We start from the raw sequence: 21,533 nt of genomic DNA on the forward strand, positions 1-21,533 counted from the left end.
TACAAAATTTTAGACAGGAGGAGTAAGTTAATATTCCTTGTTCAACATGGTGACTATAGTTAATAACAACGTATTATATACTTCAAAACTGCTAAGACAATAGATTTTAAGTGTTCTCACCACAAAAAATAAGTATGTGAAGTAATGCATACATTGATTATCTCAATTTAGCCATTCCATAATGCATACATATTTCAAAACATCATATTGTACATCATAAATATATTTAATTTTTAATTGTCAATTTAAAAATAAATTTTTAAAAGTCTCCAGGGAGGTGATTCTGAATGGTTTCTTTTTGATAGTTTGAGGAACCAGAGCTGCTACACACAAGGAAACAGGGACGACTGTCACAATTGTGTTTAAGTTACTATCATTCAGTCTATTTCTATATTCCCTTAATATCTACTCAGTCTATATCCAATCACTGTGGATTTATGGGAACTGATATCAGTGACAGAACCTCAAAATCCTGCTTTTGTCATTTAATTGGGTCATGATGACATAGATATTGACATCCATGACAGAAAGAACTCACTGACGAAATAGAAAAAGAAAATCAAGATAGATTTGTACCTTCTTAAAAATATTGGTATTCTCAGGAGAAATTGATTAAACACCAAGGTAAAGTGAATCAATTCCCCCATCTCTTCATCCCTCATTGCTTCACATCCTTACCACAGCCCCATCATGGAAGGAGTGCATTTCCACACACACTGAAGTTAGGCTTTGACATGTGACTTGCTGTGGCCAATGGCAGGTGGGTGGAGAAAACAGTGTGTCAAATTCCTGCCTATGTCTCAAGAGTCTTCAGTTGATCCCACTTGCTATCTTGTGCCTTTGTCGTTGCTGAACTTCTTTGGGTAGATGCTGCCAGCCTGGGTCCCAGAATAGATACACATGGGACAGAACTGACAGAAGAGCCATGACACTTTGACCTGTGGTTAAACAGCTGCGCTCTGTCTATGTAAGCCAACCCTAGCTGACCCACAGATCCACTAGGATCCGTGATGGTTTTTTTATGCCACTGAACATCAGAGTAGTTTGTTACACAGCATTAGTGTGGTGATAGCTAACTGATACAAACACACTTCTACATTTTAGACAACACAGCTATAAGATAAAGCACGATTTTGTATGTCTATGTGCATATATGTATGCATGCTAGGAGTTCTATATTTCATTCCTTTCTAATGATACCTTAAATAAAAACGTGCCCTCCCCAACCTGCAGCAGCACAGAAATATCACGGAAGGCCCCATTCTCAAACCAAGGTTCCTCTTAGACCCACTATATGAGCCTTTGATCCTTTACAGATGTTTATGCTTGTTCATAAATACTTTTGGAAAATCCTGGCAAGGGCAGAGTGCCAGCTCTCATGTTCCTTTTCCAGGCTGCTGCAAGTTCAATCACATGGTTGTTGGTCCAGAAATGGATGTGCCATTAGAACAGCCATGCAAAGAGGGAGTGTGCCACATTTACACAGGAGATAAACTCTGCCATGTTTCAATCAAAAGCAGTTTGCTAGTGAAAACACAGGAGTTGGAATTATAAAATTACCACAACCCTCAACTAAAAATAACAAACAGGATGTTCTTTATATGGGGATATATATATATATATTGCTGACAACAAGGACACACCAAAATCCTCTCTGATCTCACTATCAATTCACCTTACTTTCTTCTGTTACGTTTATGGACGCTTTGGGTGTAAATAATCCATGGAGACAGGAATGTTTCTACTATGCGGGAAGAACAGGAGGAAGAATTTAAAATGTGTCATCTTATGGAGACAGTTCAGTGGTAGTCCAGATTCAGGATGAGGGCAGGAGTAGGGTGGGTGTGAATACAAAGGGGTAGCATGGGGGAGTGCTTTTGTGGTGATGGACCAGCTGTGTATCTTGAATGTGGTGGTGGATATGCCAGTCTGTACAGGTAATAAAATTGCACAGAACCACATGCATACTTACATACATAAAAGAACGCATGTAAAAACCTGGTGAAATGTGAATGGGGTCTGTAGTCTAGTTAATAGGATTGTCCCAATGTCAGCTTCCTGGTTTTGATATTGCACTATATTTATTTATATAAGATGTTACCATTGAGGGAAGCTGGATAAGGGTATATGGGACCTCTCAGTACTATTTTTGCAAGTTCTTAGAAGTCTTCAATTATTAAAAAATGAAAGGCTTTAAAAAGTATTACCTCAAAGGTATCATCTTAAGCCAATGGCATGTCAACAATCACCCATTGCACAGTGGTTCAAGCATGAGACTTGGCAGTCAAATTAAGAGACAAGGATTTAAATCCCAGCCCCACTACATACTAGCTGTGTGGGCCTGAAACAGACATAAGGTCAATGCTTTGGTTTCCTCATCTTTTAAATGAGGATAATAGGACCTATCTCACAGGGTTATTTTAAGGATTGAGATAGTATATGTAGAATAAGCAGGACTCATAGAAAGTATTCAATAAATATTGGCTATTATTATTATTATTCTAAGTCAGACTAAATATTTCTGAGAGCTTTAAATCACTGATTAATTTCATTGACACTCAAGTACATACTAAACATCAGGCACATGCTATAAATGGCCAAGCATTGAGTCACACACAATATAGTCCCTGGTTCTGGTCTCTGCCCCTTTGGATTTTCTGGTTCTGTTGTGAATATGGTCTCCAAACAAGTAGGATGGATATTTATGAAAGTGGGTACACAGAAGACTCAAGGAGGTCTTCTGAGTCCTTAAGAATAAGAGGTACTTTCTTAATAAGAGGTACTTAAGAATAAGAGGTACTTTCTGCAGTCAAGGTTGAAATGAGAGTTTTCTCTCTGCTAAAATTTACTGGGGTACAGGGTGGTTAAACTGCAATGCTTAGCTGCAACAATTCCTTGACCAGCAGAGATAAATGAAAATTGCCTTTCAGTCAAGCACAGGTTAGACCCTTTGAGTTGATGTGTAACTTTAAGGGTTAAAACCCTTTACCCATCAACCAGAAAAAGAGCCAAACCAAATCTTCCTTTTTCTTTGTTTGGCAAGTAAATTACATTAGACTATCCTAATGGGCTTAGAGGGAAAAAAAATCTAATTGTAGTCTATATTAATACATTTACATATTTTGAATTATATTAATAAATACTAATACATTTAGACCAGGGCACTTTAATGAACTTTCCAATATTAGATTAATGACAAAATATATGTAGAATATATCACACTCTACTAAATGCCTCAATAGGTTTGTGATATAAAAATCCTTAAAAGCAAGCACACCACGTATGGATAGAGCTGGCATGGCACCTGAGTACCTTAAATGTGGTAGTTAAAATAATCTACAGTGTGGAAGAAAGAGACATTTGAAGCAATTTGGGAGTCTTCTATTATACTCAGGAATTTAAGATCTTTCATAAATGTAAGCAAACCCCAAACAAGACTGAAAATGCTTGCAATGATATTTTGTGTTTGTCAACACCGATCCCCCCAGCCCTCAACAAAAACAGGAAATAAAATGTTCTGCCCTTCTCTGTGCTGGTCTTACTGGGTTGGCTGGGTTTGGGCCCAGAAGGAGATGGAGAATAGGGAGACCAAGAAGTCAGAGTATTTACTGTTTCAGTCTATCCCTGCTTCTCCATATTTTGCCCTTGCTGGAGTCTTCTCTGGGCACATTGCCAGTGTCCCTTCCAGCCAAGGCTGCAAGTCAGTGGGCTCTGGTAACACTGGTCCCTCCCTGGTAACAGCTTCTCAGTGTTGCTAATTGCTGGGCGCTCCACCACTCACCGTTGGTTCCCTTAAACCTGTCAACACACTGGCATAGTTCATTCCTCAAATTAAGCCTTTTGAGTGATTTATCTGTTTCCTGTTTGGATCCTGATCAACACAAAGCCCTTGACTGTGAATCAGTAGCTAATGTGGGAGGATGCCTTAACTTTTGAGATAAAAGTTAAGACCATGCTTTACATTTTGCTCAGACCATCAAAATGGCATCTTAACATGAATGGAACTGTTGAAAGTCATGTGCATAGATACCCACAGAAATAATACTATGTGTTATGTTACCATTTTCAAATTATTCTAGCAAACTCAATGTTCCATACCCTTGCTAAACTATTATGCCTCTGTGCGTCTAATTAATATGGCATCATCAAGCTAGGAACCTAGAGCAATGTCCAGGGATTTGTGCCTATGTGGAGAGGCACACACATGGCACAGAGATGCTTGGCAAATATGGAGCCCACGTGCTCCACAAGCTGGTGAGATGCTTTTAGCCTCTGTATTGCACTTGGACTGGCTTATACATTTCTTTGCCAGATATTTTGGTCAACTGTAGAAAGGGGTCATTCAAAAATATGTTAAAAGTTTATTCATCTAAACTACTTCTGTTGCTGTTGCCATGGCAACTTTTCCCTAAAGCCACAACTCCAAATTCTTCTAAAATTGTTATTTCAGAAATCTAATTTAGCTGACATCCCAAACACTCAAAGTTTACTATAAGATTTTTCATGTTAGAAAAGTTCTAAGAAAATGACAAGTATCCAAAAAGAAGAGGAGAAAAAGCCTGACAGGTTTTCATTTGAAAGGGTCATGGCATCTTTCAAGGAAATTGGAAGTGGAAGAGTCCTCAGTAACTGTATTTGAATGAAAAAAAAATTTGGCTTATATTTTGTATATGTTTCTTGTATTGAAAAGTATCCCATATTCACATCCAAGTAGTCACCACAAAGATAGTGAAAGCCGTACCACATAATGACTGGTGGGAGTCCTTGTTGCATCACTGGCTCTACCTTTAAGTTTTTAAGTATTCAGGGTATATTTAAGAATAAAATAAATCAGAAAAATTGGTCTTTTGAAAATAAGGTTAGAATGAGAAAACTTGAGAACAGAATGTACATTAAAAGATATTAGATTAATTAACTGTGTTTGTAAACAGTGGTCTCAGTCCAAAACTTGGCAAGCACCCAAGACCTTTAAATCTATCCCCACCCTCCCCATCAACTCGTAACTCACAATCTAAAACAGACCATGCTAATGGACATTCAGTGACATGGGCAGGAGTTAAGAAAGGGCTCTGCAATTCAATTGAAGGAGAATAGGTAGGCCACAAACCCACCTGCCACCCTGGGCTGCTCCGGAGATTTTGAACCCTGATGGGATTGAGAGAAAAACACTGGGAGTCGCAGTTTCCCTCCCTCTTTCCTTTGGCTTTTCTTTCAGCACCTCTTCCCTTTCCCCCAGAGCAGGCCAGTCCACCTCATTATCCTCAAGGAGTAGGGACAGAAGCAGGCACTCTACTTTCTCACTTTCATACAGATGCAGATCCCACATCCACACACTAAGGCTGCTGAGCACTCCACACATCCCCATTTGGAGATTATAACTTCTAATTTTAGGCCCACGACTAACACATTTGTTAAACAGGTATTCTGGCTAAATCAGAATAGAGGTGGCAAATTAGGCAAGACTGTTAGAAGGTCATAAAGGAAGAAGTTAGCTAATGTCTGACATGAGAGAGAAGACAGTAAACATTTTTTAACCCAAGATTAGGAAGGGCATCGGCATTGAGGAGTGAAGAAACAAAAAGCCCAAGATGCTGAGGCTTCTGGAAGGACCACCAACACCCTCTCCAGAGTAATCCCCACACAGTATGAAACACACTGTTCATAACCGTGACTCACAGCCAGAGAAGCTCACTCACATTTTCTCACCTCTATCTCTCAAAACCCAAGAAACTACGAATAATGTATTTTAGAAAGTGCCATACAAAATTGTTCTCAAAAACATTTAAGATTTTGATGTCTACTGAGATGCAATTAAGTCAGGGATTCTCTATCTCAGCACTATTGACATTTGAGGCTGGACAACTCCTTGTTGGGTTGTATTGTGCTTTGTAGGATGTTCAGGAACATGTCGGGTCTCTACTTAATATATGCCAGTGGCAATCCCTGCCAGTTATGATAACCAAAAATGCCTCCAGACATTGCCCAAGGTCCCTCTGGTTCAGAACCACTGGTCGATTTTACCTAGAATATGGATACTGAGGGACATATTGCCAGACGACATTACATAGAGGAAGTATTTCTATACCTTTTGTATCATTAGAGAGTTTGGCTGAAATGAACACTAGGTGGTAAAACAAAGGATCTCTCTGAAAACTTGTACTAGATTATCTCAGAGTCAGCTGAGGTAAAGTATTGTATTGCACTTTCTGAATCTACTTTGCTGCTGATCCTACATTTTATAGGGGCTGCTTGACTACTTGAGTAATAAGTGGTTCACCGTGTAAATTAATCAGTGTTTGCCAAACACACCTGATATTGGAACCACCCCCAAAGCTTTTTCAAAGGATTGATTCCAAGTCTGGTCCTTAGAGATTCTCATTTAGTAAGAATTCAGTGAAACCCTAAAGCTAATTTTTAGTCTTGTCTCTCCCTCAGACCTCAGACATCAAATAATAAAGGGTTAAGTTTGGAAACTCCTAGCGTAACCTACGGAAAAATACACAGACAGCCAGATTCATGTTCTCATAAATATTTATTGTGTGCCTACCCTGTGCCAGGACCTGCTCTAGGCAGTGGAAAGACAGTGGGAAAGGATCATTGGGTCTTTGCCCTGAATAAACTTACACACTAGTCAGAGGAGACAGACAAACAATGAATATATAACATAATACCAAGTGGTGATGTGAACAATGAGGGAGGTGGCTAGTGTGATCCAGGGTAACTGAGTGGGCTCAGAAAACACTTCAGAGAAAGCAGTCAGGAAAGGTGACATTTTCCTGCAATTTGAAGGATGTAAAAAATAGTCTACCACACAGAGGACATTCCAGGCAGAGGGGACAGCAAGTACAAAGGCTTGGGGCAGAAAAGAATTGGTCACATCTGAGGAACAGAAAGGGCACAGATGTAGCCAGGCAATGATAAGCTTGTGGAGTGGGGTGTGGTATGAGGCAGGGAAGATCATGTAAGGAGCACTTGGAAGGTCAAGGTCATGGATGAAGCTGTTATTCTAAGTGGAATAGAAACCAACCAAAGAGCTTAAGCACTGAAATGTCACTATTTCACTACTTTTAAAAAGATTGCACTGGCCATAGGGATAGCCAACCATTCACTGAGATGGGAAGGTCTGAGAATGAAACAGGTGACAGGGAAGTGAGGAATCAAGAACCCAGTGAAGACTTTGTATGACTGGACAATAACTTCACAACCAAGTTGAGAGTCAAGTGTGTGTGGTCCAGGGTTATCACAGTGTGGGAACAGGAAAAGTAAATAATAAAAGTTCATCACCAGAAAGGACCAGGCAAAGAGTGGTAATTGTTTTCAAATGATTGGCAGATATGTCTGCTGTGCAACATCCAACAGGAATATGATTCTTTATCAATTAGTAGTGGTACTTCATGAGTGGTTTGAAGGAGGGGAGATGTAGCTTCCTAAGATGATGGGGCTTCTACACCAAAGAGGCCTCATCCAGGAAAATGTCTGCATGCAGTAGAAAAGTAAGCATGCTGGGTTGGGGGTGGGAGTAGAAAAGGTATCTACGATTAGTAGAGGTGTTAATTCAGAGGATTAAATAATCTCTCACTTATTTGTAAGTTGAAAAAATTTTGCTTTTATGAGGAGACAAATGACAAGCAGAGTGATATAAAAATGGTTTTATAAAAGTAAGTTCTGGGCCATGCCACAGGTCAGTATAAGTTCTGCTGAGTTTCCTAAGATGTCTACACTGTTAGCACTGATGGATGATAACTGATTCATATCAGCACAGGCCTGCAACGGTGCCCAGTTCTGGGCATCTTCAGAATTACTAGAGTATTCAATACCACTCAATTATTAAGCAAACTTAATGACTTCAAAGTCTTTGAAAATTGAATGTTCACAGAAAACAAACTTGGAAACTTTCATAATAAGACCTTAACCATTCTATGTGAAAACAGGTTCTCTGTCAGGGTAAGCAGCTTGGCACTTCTGGTGAGTTCCTTAGGAAGGGGTTAACTGGAGCAAGGGCACAGTCAGCATCTGATTACAAGGCTGCGGTCAAAAGCACAGATGGTGTGGTGACCCGCACCAAACAGGAAGTGACATCAGCAGCAGAGGAGCTCAGACTAGACCAGTACAAGGGAGGAGAATGAGCAGCTTAGGACCTCAAAAACTAGCTCTCAACTACTAGATTCATGAAGTCATTCAACACATATCTACTGAGCACCTACTGTGCTTTCAGCACTCTGCTAGGTGTCCGTGTGACAGCAGGGACAAGACACACATAGTACTACTCCCAGCAAGTTTTCAACCTGCCAGTGAGAGAGAAGTGAATGATGTCAGTCCAGGGATTCCTGATGGTGACTGTATAATGGACATTGATTTGCTTCTCTCTGCCCCACTTGAGGGTTAAGACAGGTTGGGGCACCAGGAGAGAAAAGCTTGAGCCTTCTAAGGTCCCCAGTAAGTCACCAGGCCAAGCTTTTAATCCAGATTTTTTTAATGTCTTTCAGAAAGACATAAAGATATGGCATTGAACTTAATGGATACTTAAATTTTTAGTTTTTGTCTACACTAGTCAAATTAAAGAGCTATTTGGCCATGGCAATTTGACAATATAGATAGTCACATGAAGTCACTGAAGGTCCAACATTTGGTTGTTGGTTTATTACTGTGGCAAAGTGGATTGCAGAGGGATGATTAGGTTTGACTATCCTGATTGTCTAAATGACTCAGAAAAGCACTACAGGATCAGGGCACCTGGTTAAAGCTTTCAGTTCTGTCAGCAGCGACACATGTGCTGCCTTGAATTCTACTGCTCTGAGCTTAGATTTCTTCAATCAGGAAATAGAAAACCTGCATAAGGCAGCAATTGGATTCGAGACTGAAATTGACCTAGACTGTGTTCAGATATTTTGCAATCTGTATAAGACAATAACGAGGGAAATATTATTATGATTATTTGATTATTATATAAACTTCTAGAGCTTCTCTAGAAGTGCTGCCAGAAAGTCATTTATTCATTCATGTCATCCTCATCCTTCATACTCTATCACTTCTTTATCCCATCCAAACTAAGTCTGATGGGTTCTATGTTCTAAGCATCTCTCCAATGCACCAACTGCTCTCAACCTCCTGCCCAGCTGCCACCCTAGCATCAGTCATCTTCTCGAATCTCTCCCAGGCCCAAATACCAGGATGCACTCTAGCTCCTCCTCATCCTGACTCCATGCTGGGATCATGGCAGGCTTCTGAAAATGTAAATCTGATTCAGTCACCAAAAGGCATCAAGGACAACACCCAGCTGGAAGGACGGAGTCACCATAACCTGAATGTGGGAAAACTGTGGGAGGAAATTTTTTGAGGACAACATTAGCTGCTAACACACATTTTTTCTGTGTGTGATGATAAAGCAAGAAGACAGCTGTACTATACTTTGAAAATGTCTGATTATATAAATGGAGGATGCTCTTGTCTAGTTAATTGCATTTTGCTTTCTGTGACCATTATGACCATTTAAAAAGATGAGTGAGATATCCGTAGCAACTCCTAACATTTTCACTATCTAATTGTCTCTTTGGAAAATTGACCAAATACCTGGAATACGATAGGCATTCAACAAATGTTTATTGAATGAATCAAATGTGAGCCACTGACCTCTTATATGCAGTCTCACCTTGGACAAATTAAAAAGCACTGAAGGGACCATTAGATACTTATCCCTGAATTATATTTCAGAGGAGGCAGGAGGTATTAGGGACACATGGAGGGTCATTCATGTCAAGGAAGACAGACCCCAAAAAACCCAAGATCACAGGAAAATGCACAGTGGGACAAAACCATGTTGAGCAAAGTAAGTGGAATATTTGTGCTAAAAGGCAAAACAAGCTCTGGAATTATCAAAACCCAAATGAGGGAAGTAAACAAAAGTGCAGCGTTAGAATAGATATTATACCACCAAGGGTTATACTAATATGAAAAACAATGGGTCACACTTAATAAAGAACATTCTCTGGACACGTGACTGATTCAGAGCTGCTGCTTTATCATCCTAAAGTATGCATAGGAAACTTCAGAGAGCCCGGGTGACTTATTCCAACCTGGAATCCCAATAAATTCCCTCTGGAATCTTCCTTTTTATAGTCTTAAATCAGAATATACATACATGATAATCTGCACTGGAATAAAGGGCTAATTCATCAGCAGTCTTCAGAGCCCCAAAGGGGACATTAGCATCGGCGTGACTCTTCAGTTTATGATTTTAGAAAAATGAGACAGCTGAATTAAAATCATAATTTTAAAATATTTTTGTAATACATTTACATAATTTAGGCAATAACCATTCATTGAATGAATAGATTGTTTTAAATTTAAGGAGCCCATTCTCACCTTTCCTCCCCCACCCCTACTCTTGTAAATGGAAAAGACCTCAGATCATGAATCAAAGGGTACCAACACACAGTTCAAAATCTGGAAAAGGTAGTGGGGTGGAGATGTTGAATGGGCACAATGAGCACAGACTCTACCTCTTTCAGTGCAAAGCAACCTCTGTTGAAAAGTGGTTATCCTTTAAACCACTTTAAAAGGCAAATCACCACTGAGCCACTAGTGTCTCCAAGACATAAGAACGAGCATTAGTAACTTACAAGTATCTCATTTGGTGTTTCAAGGCAAGTAACTATAGAAAAACCAGAGAAAGAGCTATCACAGGTTCCTGGAACGTTTGCCTGGGAAGGTATCTTAACAATTTCCTAATTCAGGCCTTCATTTTTCCAGTGGAGGAAAGTGAAGTGTACGAGGTATGCAATTTGCCCAATGACCCTGCAATTAATCCAGGAGCCCCCAAGTGACACCAGGAACCAACTGGAGCAGCTCCAGGATGCCCAAGTCCACCACCCCTGTCCACCTTGACTCCTTTTTTCAAAAAAAAAAAAAAAAAAAAAAAAAATTTCTTTTTTTTTTATGTTGGGGACTGGATTTTGGAAGACACAAATTCCAGACAGTTAACTGTCTTTGCCTTATTATAAATATTAATGATTCTTGTCAACTTTCTGCCTGCTTCTCTCCAATTTTTAAAGTTGGCAGTCAGAACGTCCAGTCTCAACAGTGCAAATCAATTCAAGGAAAACTCAGTAAATTAGCAGATGACAGAACAACTGCAGTGTCTCATCTCAAAACGACACATCTCACAAGTGGAAAATCAATGTCTGAAGACTGGAGTAAGGTAAACCTTCTCTCTGCCCCCTTCCTGGAGGGGGCATTTCAAATTTTTAGAAGTAGTAGTCATTCCTCAGAAACAACTTTCCTTTTTGCCTTCTTTCCTTTCTTTTCTCTCTCTCAAAAATATACTCAATCTAGTATCTGGATTTGTCGGTCGTTAACCTTGAAATCTTGACTCCTTCAAAGAAGGCAAATCCCATGAGTTTTCTCTCTGTTGTATTTCCTGCAGTACCTGCAGCACCTAGCGCAGTCCCTGGCACACAGTAGGTCCCCAGTAAATCTTTGTGTCAACAGGGAGAACAGAAGACACCATAAGGGAGGGAGAAGGTATGACAGAACAGCCCCTGGTATTTTCTTGTATTAGCGTGCAACATTAATGATAATGTGCAACATTCTGTCCCGTCACAAAATAAGAGGGAAATGCACTCCCTTTCCAAGGAGTGAAACGGCTGCACCCCAATGCTCCCGGCAGCATTTCTTTTGCAAGTCCACTCGCCACACACTGAGATCATGAAGCAGCCCTGCCTCCTGTCCAGTCTTATTCTCGTCCTTTCAACATATCTGACTGAAGGCTGAATGAGCGACCTAGGCCTAACCCCAGGAACCCCATTTGTCAGCCTTTGTCAGCGGGGCGGTGGCAGAGTCCAGCCCCGGTCCCGGATGCAGTGACCACAGCGTTGGGGCAAAGAAACACCGAATCCAGGGTTGGGGCTCCCCCGTACCTTCTAAAAGATTTCAGGAAGCGCCACTGAGTGAGCAGGTGGCACTTCGGGGTGACGTACCCGACCACCCGCCACCCCCTCAGCTGTGGACCTGCGTGGACCTGCGGGGAGCCCCGACTACCATCGCCCCTCGCAGTCCCCACCTGGGGCGGCCCAGTGGCGCCCCCTGTGTCTTCTGCATGCCTCAGGACACTCACCGCGTAGTGCAGCTGGGGCTTCTCGCCGCGGTACACCGGGTGCCCCATGTTGCCTCCGGGAGGAGTGGCACGCCTTGGGCTCAGCCTGGGGTCACGGTGTCTCTCTGAGTTCCCCGTACTTCACTGCCATCCCGGGGCAGCCCCGGGGCGAGAGCCCTGCTCCGTGCGTGTCGAGTGCTATGCAAAGCGCCCCTGACACAGCGTCCCGCCGCAGAGCCGGTGGGGACCTGGAGAAGGCGGCGCAAAGTGGGAGGGGGAAGAGGAGGAGGAGGGAGCGGCCGAGTCTGATGCGATGGGCGGGCGTTTAATTCCTTCCGCTCCTGGCTGGTCCCTGCGGCAGCCACCGCTGACAGCTGTTGGGGGGTTGCGGAGGCCGAACGCGCCCACGACAGGTGTCAGGCCGGCCGGCACGCCTGCCTCCTGCTACCCTACCCTCCCCGGACCCATGGGACCCCGGCTGCTGAGGCGGGGACTGCCAAACCCTTCAATGCCAGTGAGAGGGAGAACTTGGGTTTCCAAGAAAGAGAGACTTTCACTAACTTTGAAGGAGGTGTGGGCCTGACAGTGGAAGGAGATTCAGAGCCTTCTCCTGGGAGGGCAGAGTTTCCCTTTCTAGAAAGCCTTCTTCTGTTACAGTCTCAAATGCGGGGACCCTTGGAGAGGGCAGGACTGACAGGAACCAAGTCATGCTACCCAGGGGAACTGCTGAGGGGACAAGGCTGTGAGGGATGCTGGTCACCTAGGGCTAACCGAGTTCCAGGAGGGGCTTGCAGGACACATCCTGTAGGTTCATAATAACCCTTAAAACTGGTCTCTGCTCTGAAATTGCCTCATGGAAACCTGTACTTTAAAACACCTTGGAGAAGATCACAGAGTTCCCTCCACAGCCTTGTCATTCTGTAATTTACGTCCAGCCTCCCACAAGTTGAACCCAGACAAAAGCCAGGCCTGGGGCCAGAGTAGAGACTCCAGATTCATGAAATCAATCAATGCAAGCCCCAGAGGGGTGGCTACGAAGTGGAAGATGTGTTTGGGGGTAGCTTGTGCCAATTTGTCAGGGTCCCACTGTACTGAACCAGCTGAATGACTCTCCACTTGCTCTGTGTAAGAGGAGGAGGGAGGAAAGTTGGATGTGGCCCCTGAATTTCAGCCCTTACAATTTAGTTGAATGAACCATGTAACATTTTAAAACAATTCGCAGCATAATTGTAATTAGCAGTGGGAATGTGAAGCCAGAGGTGCAAGTGACCTGAGGAAACTACCATTAGATAGTCCCATGATGGTTTATCCACTTGGAAAACTGTATGGTTATATCTGCTAAACTCAATCATAGGCCTATCCTCTGATCCAGCAAATTCCACCCCTAGATATATAGAGTACAATAATCTCATCATATACAAGAATGTTCATACTGTCTTGAGGCATAATTGCCCCAAATAAAAGCGATCCAAATGTACACCAACTGGTGCATGACAAACCAACTATAGTCTGTGCACATGATGGAATACTACTCAGCAATAAAAAGGAAAATGCTACTGATGCACAGAACAAATGAATTAATCTCACAAACATTATGTTGGGAAAAAGAAACCAGACACAAGTGTACATACTGTAAGATTTCACTTATTTATTCTGCAACTGAAATTCAAATGTTTAAGTACAATAGGCAAATGGAATCCATGGTGATAGGTGTCATAATAGTGGTTACCAAAGGGGGAAGGTGGTATTGACTAGGAAGGTGGTACAAGGGAACCTTCTAGGGTGCTGGAAATGATCTATATCTTGATCTGTATGGCAGCTACTGGAGTACACCCATATGTAAACTTTCACTGAGCAGTACAGTTCAGACTAGTATAATTTACACCCTTCACTATGTGTATTTTATACTGCAAACATAAAAAATAAAAATAAATTTAAAATCAATCCCTTGCCAAACCCAGGAACTTCCAGTGTTGCCTGTCTTATGAGAAAGTCAATTGAACTATTTGCCCAAGTCTCTCGTTCTCCCGCACTATTTGCCCAAGTCTCTCGTTCTCCCGCGGTCTGACCTACCCAAGTCTCCTTTCTTCTGCTTTGTGAGAGAAATGAGCATGCCCATTCATCTTGGAGGCCTTCCCTGCTCTGCGACATGTCCAGGCAGAGCTGGAAAAATGACACACTGAAGTTCCCTCTACTTTCACTCTGTTCTGCTGCTAAAAGCAACCTTTAGAGGAAAGTCATCAAAGACCCTTAGAATAAGACAGAGAACCAGCTTGAGCTTCACCATCTGGCATCTTTCAGAGAACTGCAGCCAGGGCAGCCTGATGGGGGCATGTGTATACAGATGTAATTCAATGGCCTAGACAAGCCCCAGTTTAGGGACTTTCACTTCACTGTGGTCTATTCAGAAAGATGAACACTCCAGCCTTAGAACTTTTTCTTCTGTCACACTTGCCTTTAAGCCCCTGAAGCTAAAAATCCCTTTCCCTACAAACACTATTTAATTATTAATCTATTTAAACAACACAAGGTGAATCCCTGCGTCTTTAAAACCTTAACGATAGCCTTTTGATCATTACCCCTGAGTAAGTCACCTCTTAAAACTGGGTCATCCTAGATTTGGTTTGTATTCTTTCTTTGAAAAATGTAGTAAGTCACTAAATGACATTCTTGTAAGCCAAAAATACTCCATCATCCCCACACTGTGTACTTACATTTTAGGAATGACTTCTGCCTTCTAGCATTATTTATTGCTAAAGTGTCATAGCTAAGTTGGAGTAAAATGTTCAAGTGCAATAGGGTTGTTTTTTCTCTGTGTTTGAAGAGTTTTGTGAGATTGGGCAAAGCACTTAAAGAAATGATCAGTTCATGCTGCAAGACTCTTAAATCACCTTGGAATGAATCATCCACCTCCTTCAATTCTTAGTCCAATTGTTTAAGGCTCAAAGCTCCAGAAGGGATGTAGAAGATCATGCAGAACTCTAAGAAGTCTGTTCAATCTTAAACAATTTGAATTTCACACATTATTATTTCATTTAAATATATTTCAGGGTATATTTAAAACACTACTCTAATCAAAATTTCTTATTTGCATACCTGTACTTCCAAGTATCCTTCCCATGTTATTTGTTCACTTGGTCATGATTCAACAAATAATATTTTACATTTAACATTTTTATTTGTATAAATGTATGGGGTAGCAGTATAATTTCATTACATGGATAGATTGTGTAGTAATGAAGTCAGAGCTTTTAGGGTATCCATCACCAGAAGAATGTACATTTTGCCCATTAAGTAATTTACCATCATCCACTCCCACTGTCCTTCTGAGTGTCCATTGTCTATCATTCCACACTTTATAAATATTTCTAAGTGTATACTATGCACAGGTATTGTTCTAAGTCAACTAAACTGTATATTGACATGGCATGTGGTTTCAGAATGCATGTTTGATCCTTTGGGGGTAATGGAGAGAGAGAAAAAGGAGCAAGAAGCACATAAAACCTCACTTCAGAGGAGGCTGAAGTTCATCCAATTTGTTGGTTAAGAGCCTGCTAGGCTAATGTTATTCTTTGTTTAGTTTTTTTTTCTTTTTTTAAAAAATAAATTTATCAGATATTTATAATTCACCCCAGAGAGGACTTAAAAATAATCTGTATGAGTTACTCTACTAGCATCACCTTTAAGAGAAAATGTGCCCTGCTAACTGTGGAATTTCCATGTCTTCCTGTCCCTAAACGTTACAGCATTTCCAGAACTGAATGCTGCCCTTTCTGCCAGAGCATTTAAATTAAAATCCTTGTTTGCATTTATTCTGCCTGCCTATAGGCTGAGTTAAAATTTTCCACAGTTAATGCCAATGCAAGGGGATTACTTTTTTCAGAAAAACTTTACCCAAATCTGTGAAAGCAAATTCAACTTCATAGTGTAGGAAGAGCTGAGGGCCCATCTGAGTATTAAAAATCACTTCAGATGGCAGGACAGGCCCTTCTTGGAGGCCCAGCCCCACCATTATTAACAGAGTTACTATGAGATCCTCTTAGATGGGTAACCCCTCCCCCAAACCCAGTGCCCACACTATGCCATCCTATTGCCCTGCTAATCTAGCCTCTAGAGCCCTAGAGTATTTTTAACATTTTGAAATGGAAAAATCATAGCATATAATGTGCAGCTTAATGAATTGTTACAAAACATTCACCTGTCTAACCTTCACTGAGGTCAAAAATTAGAATATTGCTAGTACCCTAGACCCCCATGTCCCTTGGCTGTACTTCCCTCCCCCATCCCAGTGGTAGACACTGTCATGACTTCACTTCTTCACTTCCTTTTTCCAGCAGGGTTTCTCAACTCCAACACTCTTGACATTTGGGAACCAATCATTCTTTGTGGTAGAGCCTGACATTGCAGAATGTTTCGCATCACCCCCAGCCTCTACCCACTATATGCCAGTATTATTCCCCCTACACCAATTGTGGTAACCAAAGATGACTCTAGACATTGCAGATGTCCCCCAGGGAGTGGGGAAAGGCATAATCACTCCTGGTTGAAATCCACTGCTTTTTAGGAAGTCAGGCATCCATAAATATTAGAGCTTAGTGTTGCCTGTTTCCTAACTTTATATAAACAGATTCGTAAGTATGCTTTTATTGTAGCTGACTTCTTTTGCTCAACATTCTGTTTCTAAGGCTCATTCATGTTGCTGTATGTAGCTGTTGTTTGTTCATTCCCATTGCTGTCTAGTACTCATTATATGTGTTTATTACTATTTATCTTTGTAACTGTTGATGGACATTTATGTCCCTTTCAATCTTGGACTACTGAAAACCACACTGCTTAAACATCATTATACATATCTCCTTGTGCATATGTGCATGCATTTTTATAGGGTACAAACCCAGGAATATAACTGCTGGGTCATAGGCATGCATATCTTCAACTTTACTAGACAATGCCTAACAGTTTTCCAAACTGTATTAATTAGAATCTTTATTTACACTATTGTATAAACAGACTGAACACAGTTTATATGAAGACTGAACACAGTTTAGAGTTGTCTCTTTTTAAAGTTTTTTCATAGAGCTACAGAGATGAAATTAAGGAAATCAAAGTCCAGGATCAGAAAGGAGAGTTGGAGTAGCAGCTTAAGGCCCTCCTCATCTGAAATCATGTGTCTCCTGTAAGTGAAGAACCTACCAGCCCTGCTAGGGCCCTGGCATTGGCAATGACAAGGCTGACTTCACCCATACTCACAGACAGGAGCAATGAATACACCGAATGTGCTTTTGAGGGAGGATATCTCATTAGGCAGAATTTCAGCAAACTGGGGGTAAAATCTCAGCCTGACAACTGTAAACATATATGCCATTTCAGGAATTATCATTTTGCTCTACAGCCATAATTTCTTCCCACCCTGTTAACCCTTCCAGGGATGTAGAGATAGAAGAAATTATAAGGAAGAATGAAGGTCCTCATTCTTTTTTCCAGGTAAGTTTAGGGAGACAACCCCCAGCCTGAAGACAGCTGGGCTGAAGAGCAGTGAAGGAAGAATTCCTGGTGTTTCCAAAAATGGTGCCTGGAGCTGTGGTCACATAGGAGAGATGGAGAAGAGAGAGGAGAACATCCTGGCACAGCATAGTACCATTGTCTTTGGCTTCAAACCCTAGTACAAAGAATATCATAAATACATGCATCAACTGGAGTCAAGAATATGATAATCTGAGAATTCAGGGAAAGAAAACAAGCAAGGAAGGGTGAGGAAAAAAGAATGACCATTACAGTAGGTTCTATTTGGTATTATTGGCTTATCTTGTTTTTGCCATTTTGATATTTTCACTGAAGAATTTCTACTCTATGCCACACAACCAGAGAGGGTATCCTTAAAAAGTACCTAAAAAGAGACATTTCTTATATGTTCAATTAAAGGGTCATTAGGCAAAAAGGAGAGGCCGCAATTTCTCCAGCTATGACTTTCCAAATAACCGTCTGGGAATTAAGAAATGATTTTTCATTTATATCCATAATCAAATGTTAGTCTATTGCCTTCATTCCTCTGATCATAATCTCCTTTCTTCTGCACAGTTGCACAGTGTTTCAGTTGTCTAAACCCTGCAGAATTCCCATGACAACGCCAACACTGCAGGTGCTAGAATTGTTGTTTGAAATGGTAACAATTCCACTATTCATTAAGCACCTACGTCACAGGCTCAACTAGATGCTTTGCAAACATCTGGATCCGCAAAACAACCCGGAAGGAAAGTATGATTATCTTAATTTTATTTATGAGGGTAATTAACTTGTTTTGCACATCTAATAAATGGTGGAGTTGCGATGTAAATGGTAGTTGACCCCAATCTCTTTGCAGGCCATTCCAGTATGTTTCAAGGTAGAGATTCTTTTTGACAAGTCAGACCCATTCATTAGATTGCTGGTGTCACATCCACACCACCTAGGCCAGTGATTCTCAACAGGGGAAATTTTGCCACTGAGAAGAAACTTGGCAATATCTGAAGCTATCTTTGGCTGCCACAACTGCAGGGGAAGGGTGTCACTTGCATCCAGTGGGTGGAGACCAGAGATGCTGCTAAACATCCTGCGCTGCACAGGACAGCCTTCACAACAAAGAATGTTCTGGTCCCAAATGTCTAGAGTGCCAAGGTGGAGAAACCTTTCACAGACATAAGGAATTCATCCTTTAATAATTTCCACTTAGCAGTGCCTCTCACACTAACAACACATTTTCTTTCAGTGAAGTAGGTCTTGCACCACCCAAGAAAACAAAGAGAAAGTTCTCCAGAGCAGAAGAGTAGAACTGAGCCCTGGGTCTCCACCCATCGTTGAAGACTCATACACAAGTGGGTCTCCACGCAACATGGTGTGCTGTTAAAAGGCTAACAGACTGGGTAAAAATTGGCCATTTGTGTGATCAAAACTGACCACTCTGGAGTTCTTTGGAGTACTTGACTAGTCACCCCCCAAAAAACCACTTTTATAACCTCAAGAAACTCCTGGCTTCAGAGGCTCAGGAGTAGGATGAATGATGACACCTGGCATTACTCTGGTGTCTGCAGGTTTCAAAGCAATTTCACATATATTGGCTTCCCTACCCCCCTCACCTACTAATCTATCTTGTGATAATGATAGGGAGCAGAACATATAAGGCAAATGTTAAGAATTTGTTGTCAGGAGTGTAATAAAATGAGGAGAATAAAACAGAATGTCCTTTTCCTGCCAAGTCACTTAAACTGTCTGTATCTCATTAATCCAGCAAATAGAGAGGATGAGCCAGGGAGTTCCAGATCCCCCAGGAATGCTTGGTACATAAAGGTCAAGCACCAACAGTTTAGCAGGGCCTTCTTTGCCTTGCTGTGCAATAAGAACCAACCGAAGAAAACTGCTCCAAGCCTAATTTCTTGATTCTTTTCTTTGGGGACCATGCCTTATGAAGGTGGTTCTCAGCCAGGGGCAAATTTGCCCCTTAGGGCACATTTGACAATATCTGGAGGCATATCTGGTTGCTGTAACTTGGAGGGAGGGGGAGCTGCTACTGGTATCTAGTAGGTGGAGGCCAGATATGCTGCTCAACTTCCTACAATGCACAGGATAGCCTCCCACACACAAGGCAAAGAATGATCTGTTCCCAAATGTCAATAGTTCCAAGGTTAAGAAACCCTATTTTTGGTTAAAATTGTTACAGTCAAAATAATTCTAATAAATCATAATCTAAGCATCAGACTGGGACTTTTTTCATTATTTCAACTTTAGTTGTCTTCCTTTATGTCCTTGCACACAGCACAGATGAAAAGATATTACCTGGAAAGATAATAATATTTCTTCTCCCTTTCGGTGGAATACAGAACACGAGGAAGAGGGACCAGAAGGAAATGGCTAGTCAGTGTTTTTGAAGGTATGGTCTTCAGGAAAATGGGCATCAGCATCACTTGGGTGGGTACTGGGTATATACCCAAAGGATTATAAATCATGCTGCTATGAAGACACATGCACACGTATGTTCATTGCGGCACTATTCACAATAGCAAAGACTTGGAATCAACCCAAATGTCCATCAGTGACAGACTGGATTAAGAAAATGTGGCACATATACACCATGGAATACTATGCAGCCATAAAAAAGGATGAGTTTGTGTCCTTTGTAGGGACATGGATTCAGCTGGAAACCATCATTCTTAGCAAATGATTGCAAGAACAGAAAACCAAACACCGCATGTTCTCACTCATAGGTGGGAACTGAACAATGAGATCACTTGGACTCGGGAAGGGGAACATCACACACCGGGGCCTATTATGGGGAGGGGGTAGGGGGAGGGATGGCATTGGGAGTTATACCTGATGTAAATGACGAGTTGATGGGTGCTGATGAGTTGATGGGTGCAGCACACCAACATGGCACAAGTATACATATGTAACAAGGCTGCACGTTGTGCACATGTACCCTAGAACTTAAAGTATAATAATTAAAAAAGATATTCTAAATAATAAAATTTAGCCTTGAAATTAAAAAAAAAAATAGATTGTGAGGCCCTCTCCAGAGCCTACTTGCATAATCCCTTGTAGCACCACACCATTGACATTTTTAGTAAGATTCTTTGGTTGTTATCCCGTGCAACACAGTTTGAAAGCCACTGATGCAGTGATAGTACGATGCAGAAACTGAAACTCAGAAAGACCAGGTGACTTGTCCAACGTCATGCTGATAGCATGAGACAATGTCAGAAGCCATCCTGAGCTCTGGATTTAATGTTAAAAGAAGGTGGAAAATATTCCTAAGTATATGACTAACAAGCAAGGATCAGACCCATTCACAGCTACAGAAGAAGAAATGACCATAACATTTGGCCCAGTTCAGCACAACCCAGAGCCTGCTAAGTAACTTGCTACATTTTCCTGTGGTTTTGTCAAGTTTTCTCCCCATTGTCTTCATGACTAAGAATAAAAAGAATGCTACACGTGACTTCTTTTAAAGCTCTTAAGATAACTGATTTCCATCAAATTTTATTTTTCAGAAGCACAGAATTTTTTCTCACATTAACATGTCAAGAAATTACAAATGTATATATCAACTACACAAATCATTAGTCCTCTTGATTTCCAAAGGGAAAATCCATGCAGAGTCTATCAAAAAGCCTTCTTACCCAGAAAATAATTTGTTTTCTCTTATCTTGGCAAAATAACTTAGCCACTTGTTCCCTGTTGTTGATGGGAAAGTCTGAGATTTGGAACAAAAGAAAGCTGTTTTTTACATTATAACAGATAATGTAACAACCTCAAAGCTATCAGTTTGCATTTCTGTAAGTCCCATTTTTGCAGTGGAATGATTGAAAGAACAGAAGATACTCAGTCTTTGAAAGTTGAAGGAGTACATAAAGATGATGAATAATTTGAGGGGATGTCATGCATAAGAAAATCTTGTCCATATTTCTTCAGA

The 21,533-nt window shown here is 41.2% G+C and overlaps 1 protein-coding gene across 3 annotated transcripts in view; it reads right to left on the bottom strand.

The window, feature by feature from the left end:
* Positions 1–21,533, bottom strand: part of ARHGAP6 (Rho GTPase activating protein 6) — a 550,354-nt gene that overhangs the window by 296,115 nt on the left and 232,706 nt on the right. The window contains exon 1 of one of the 3 annotated variants that reach the window (XM_050777265.1): positions 12,113–12,463. The exons of the other annotated variants lie outside the window; for them this stretch is intronic. Coding sequence (XP_050633222.1) covers positions 12,113–12,160 — 48 coding nt within the window. The 5' untranslated portion in view covers positions 12,161–12,463. Of the gene's footprint in view, positions 1–12,112; positions 12,464–21,533 lie in introns of those variants that run through there. 3 annotated transcript variants of the gene reach the window in all.

Source organism: Macaca thibetana, chromosome X (assembly GCF_024542745.1).
Source record: "Macaca thibetana thibetana isolate TM-01 chromosome X, ASM2454274v1, whole genome shotgun sequence".
In the NCBI taxonomy this organism is placed as follows: Eukaryota; Metazoa; Chordata; class Mammalia; order Primates; family Cercopithecidae; genus Macaca; species Macaca thibetana.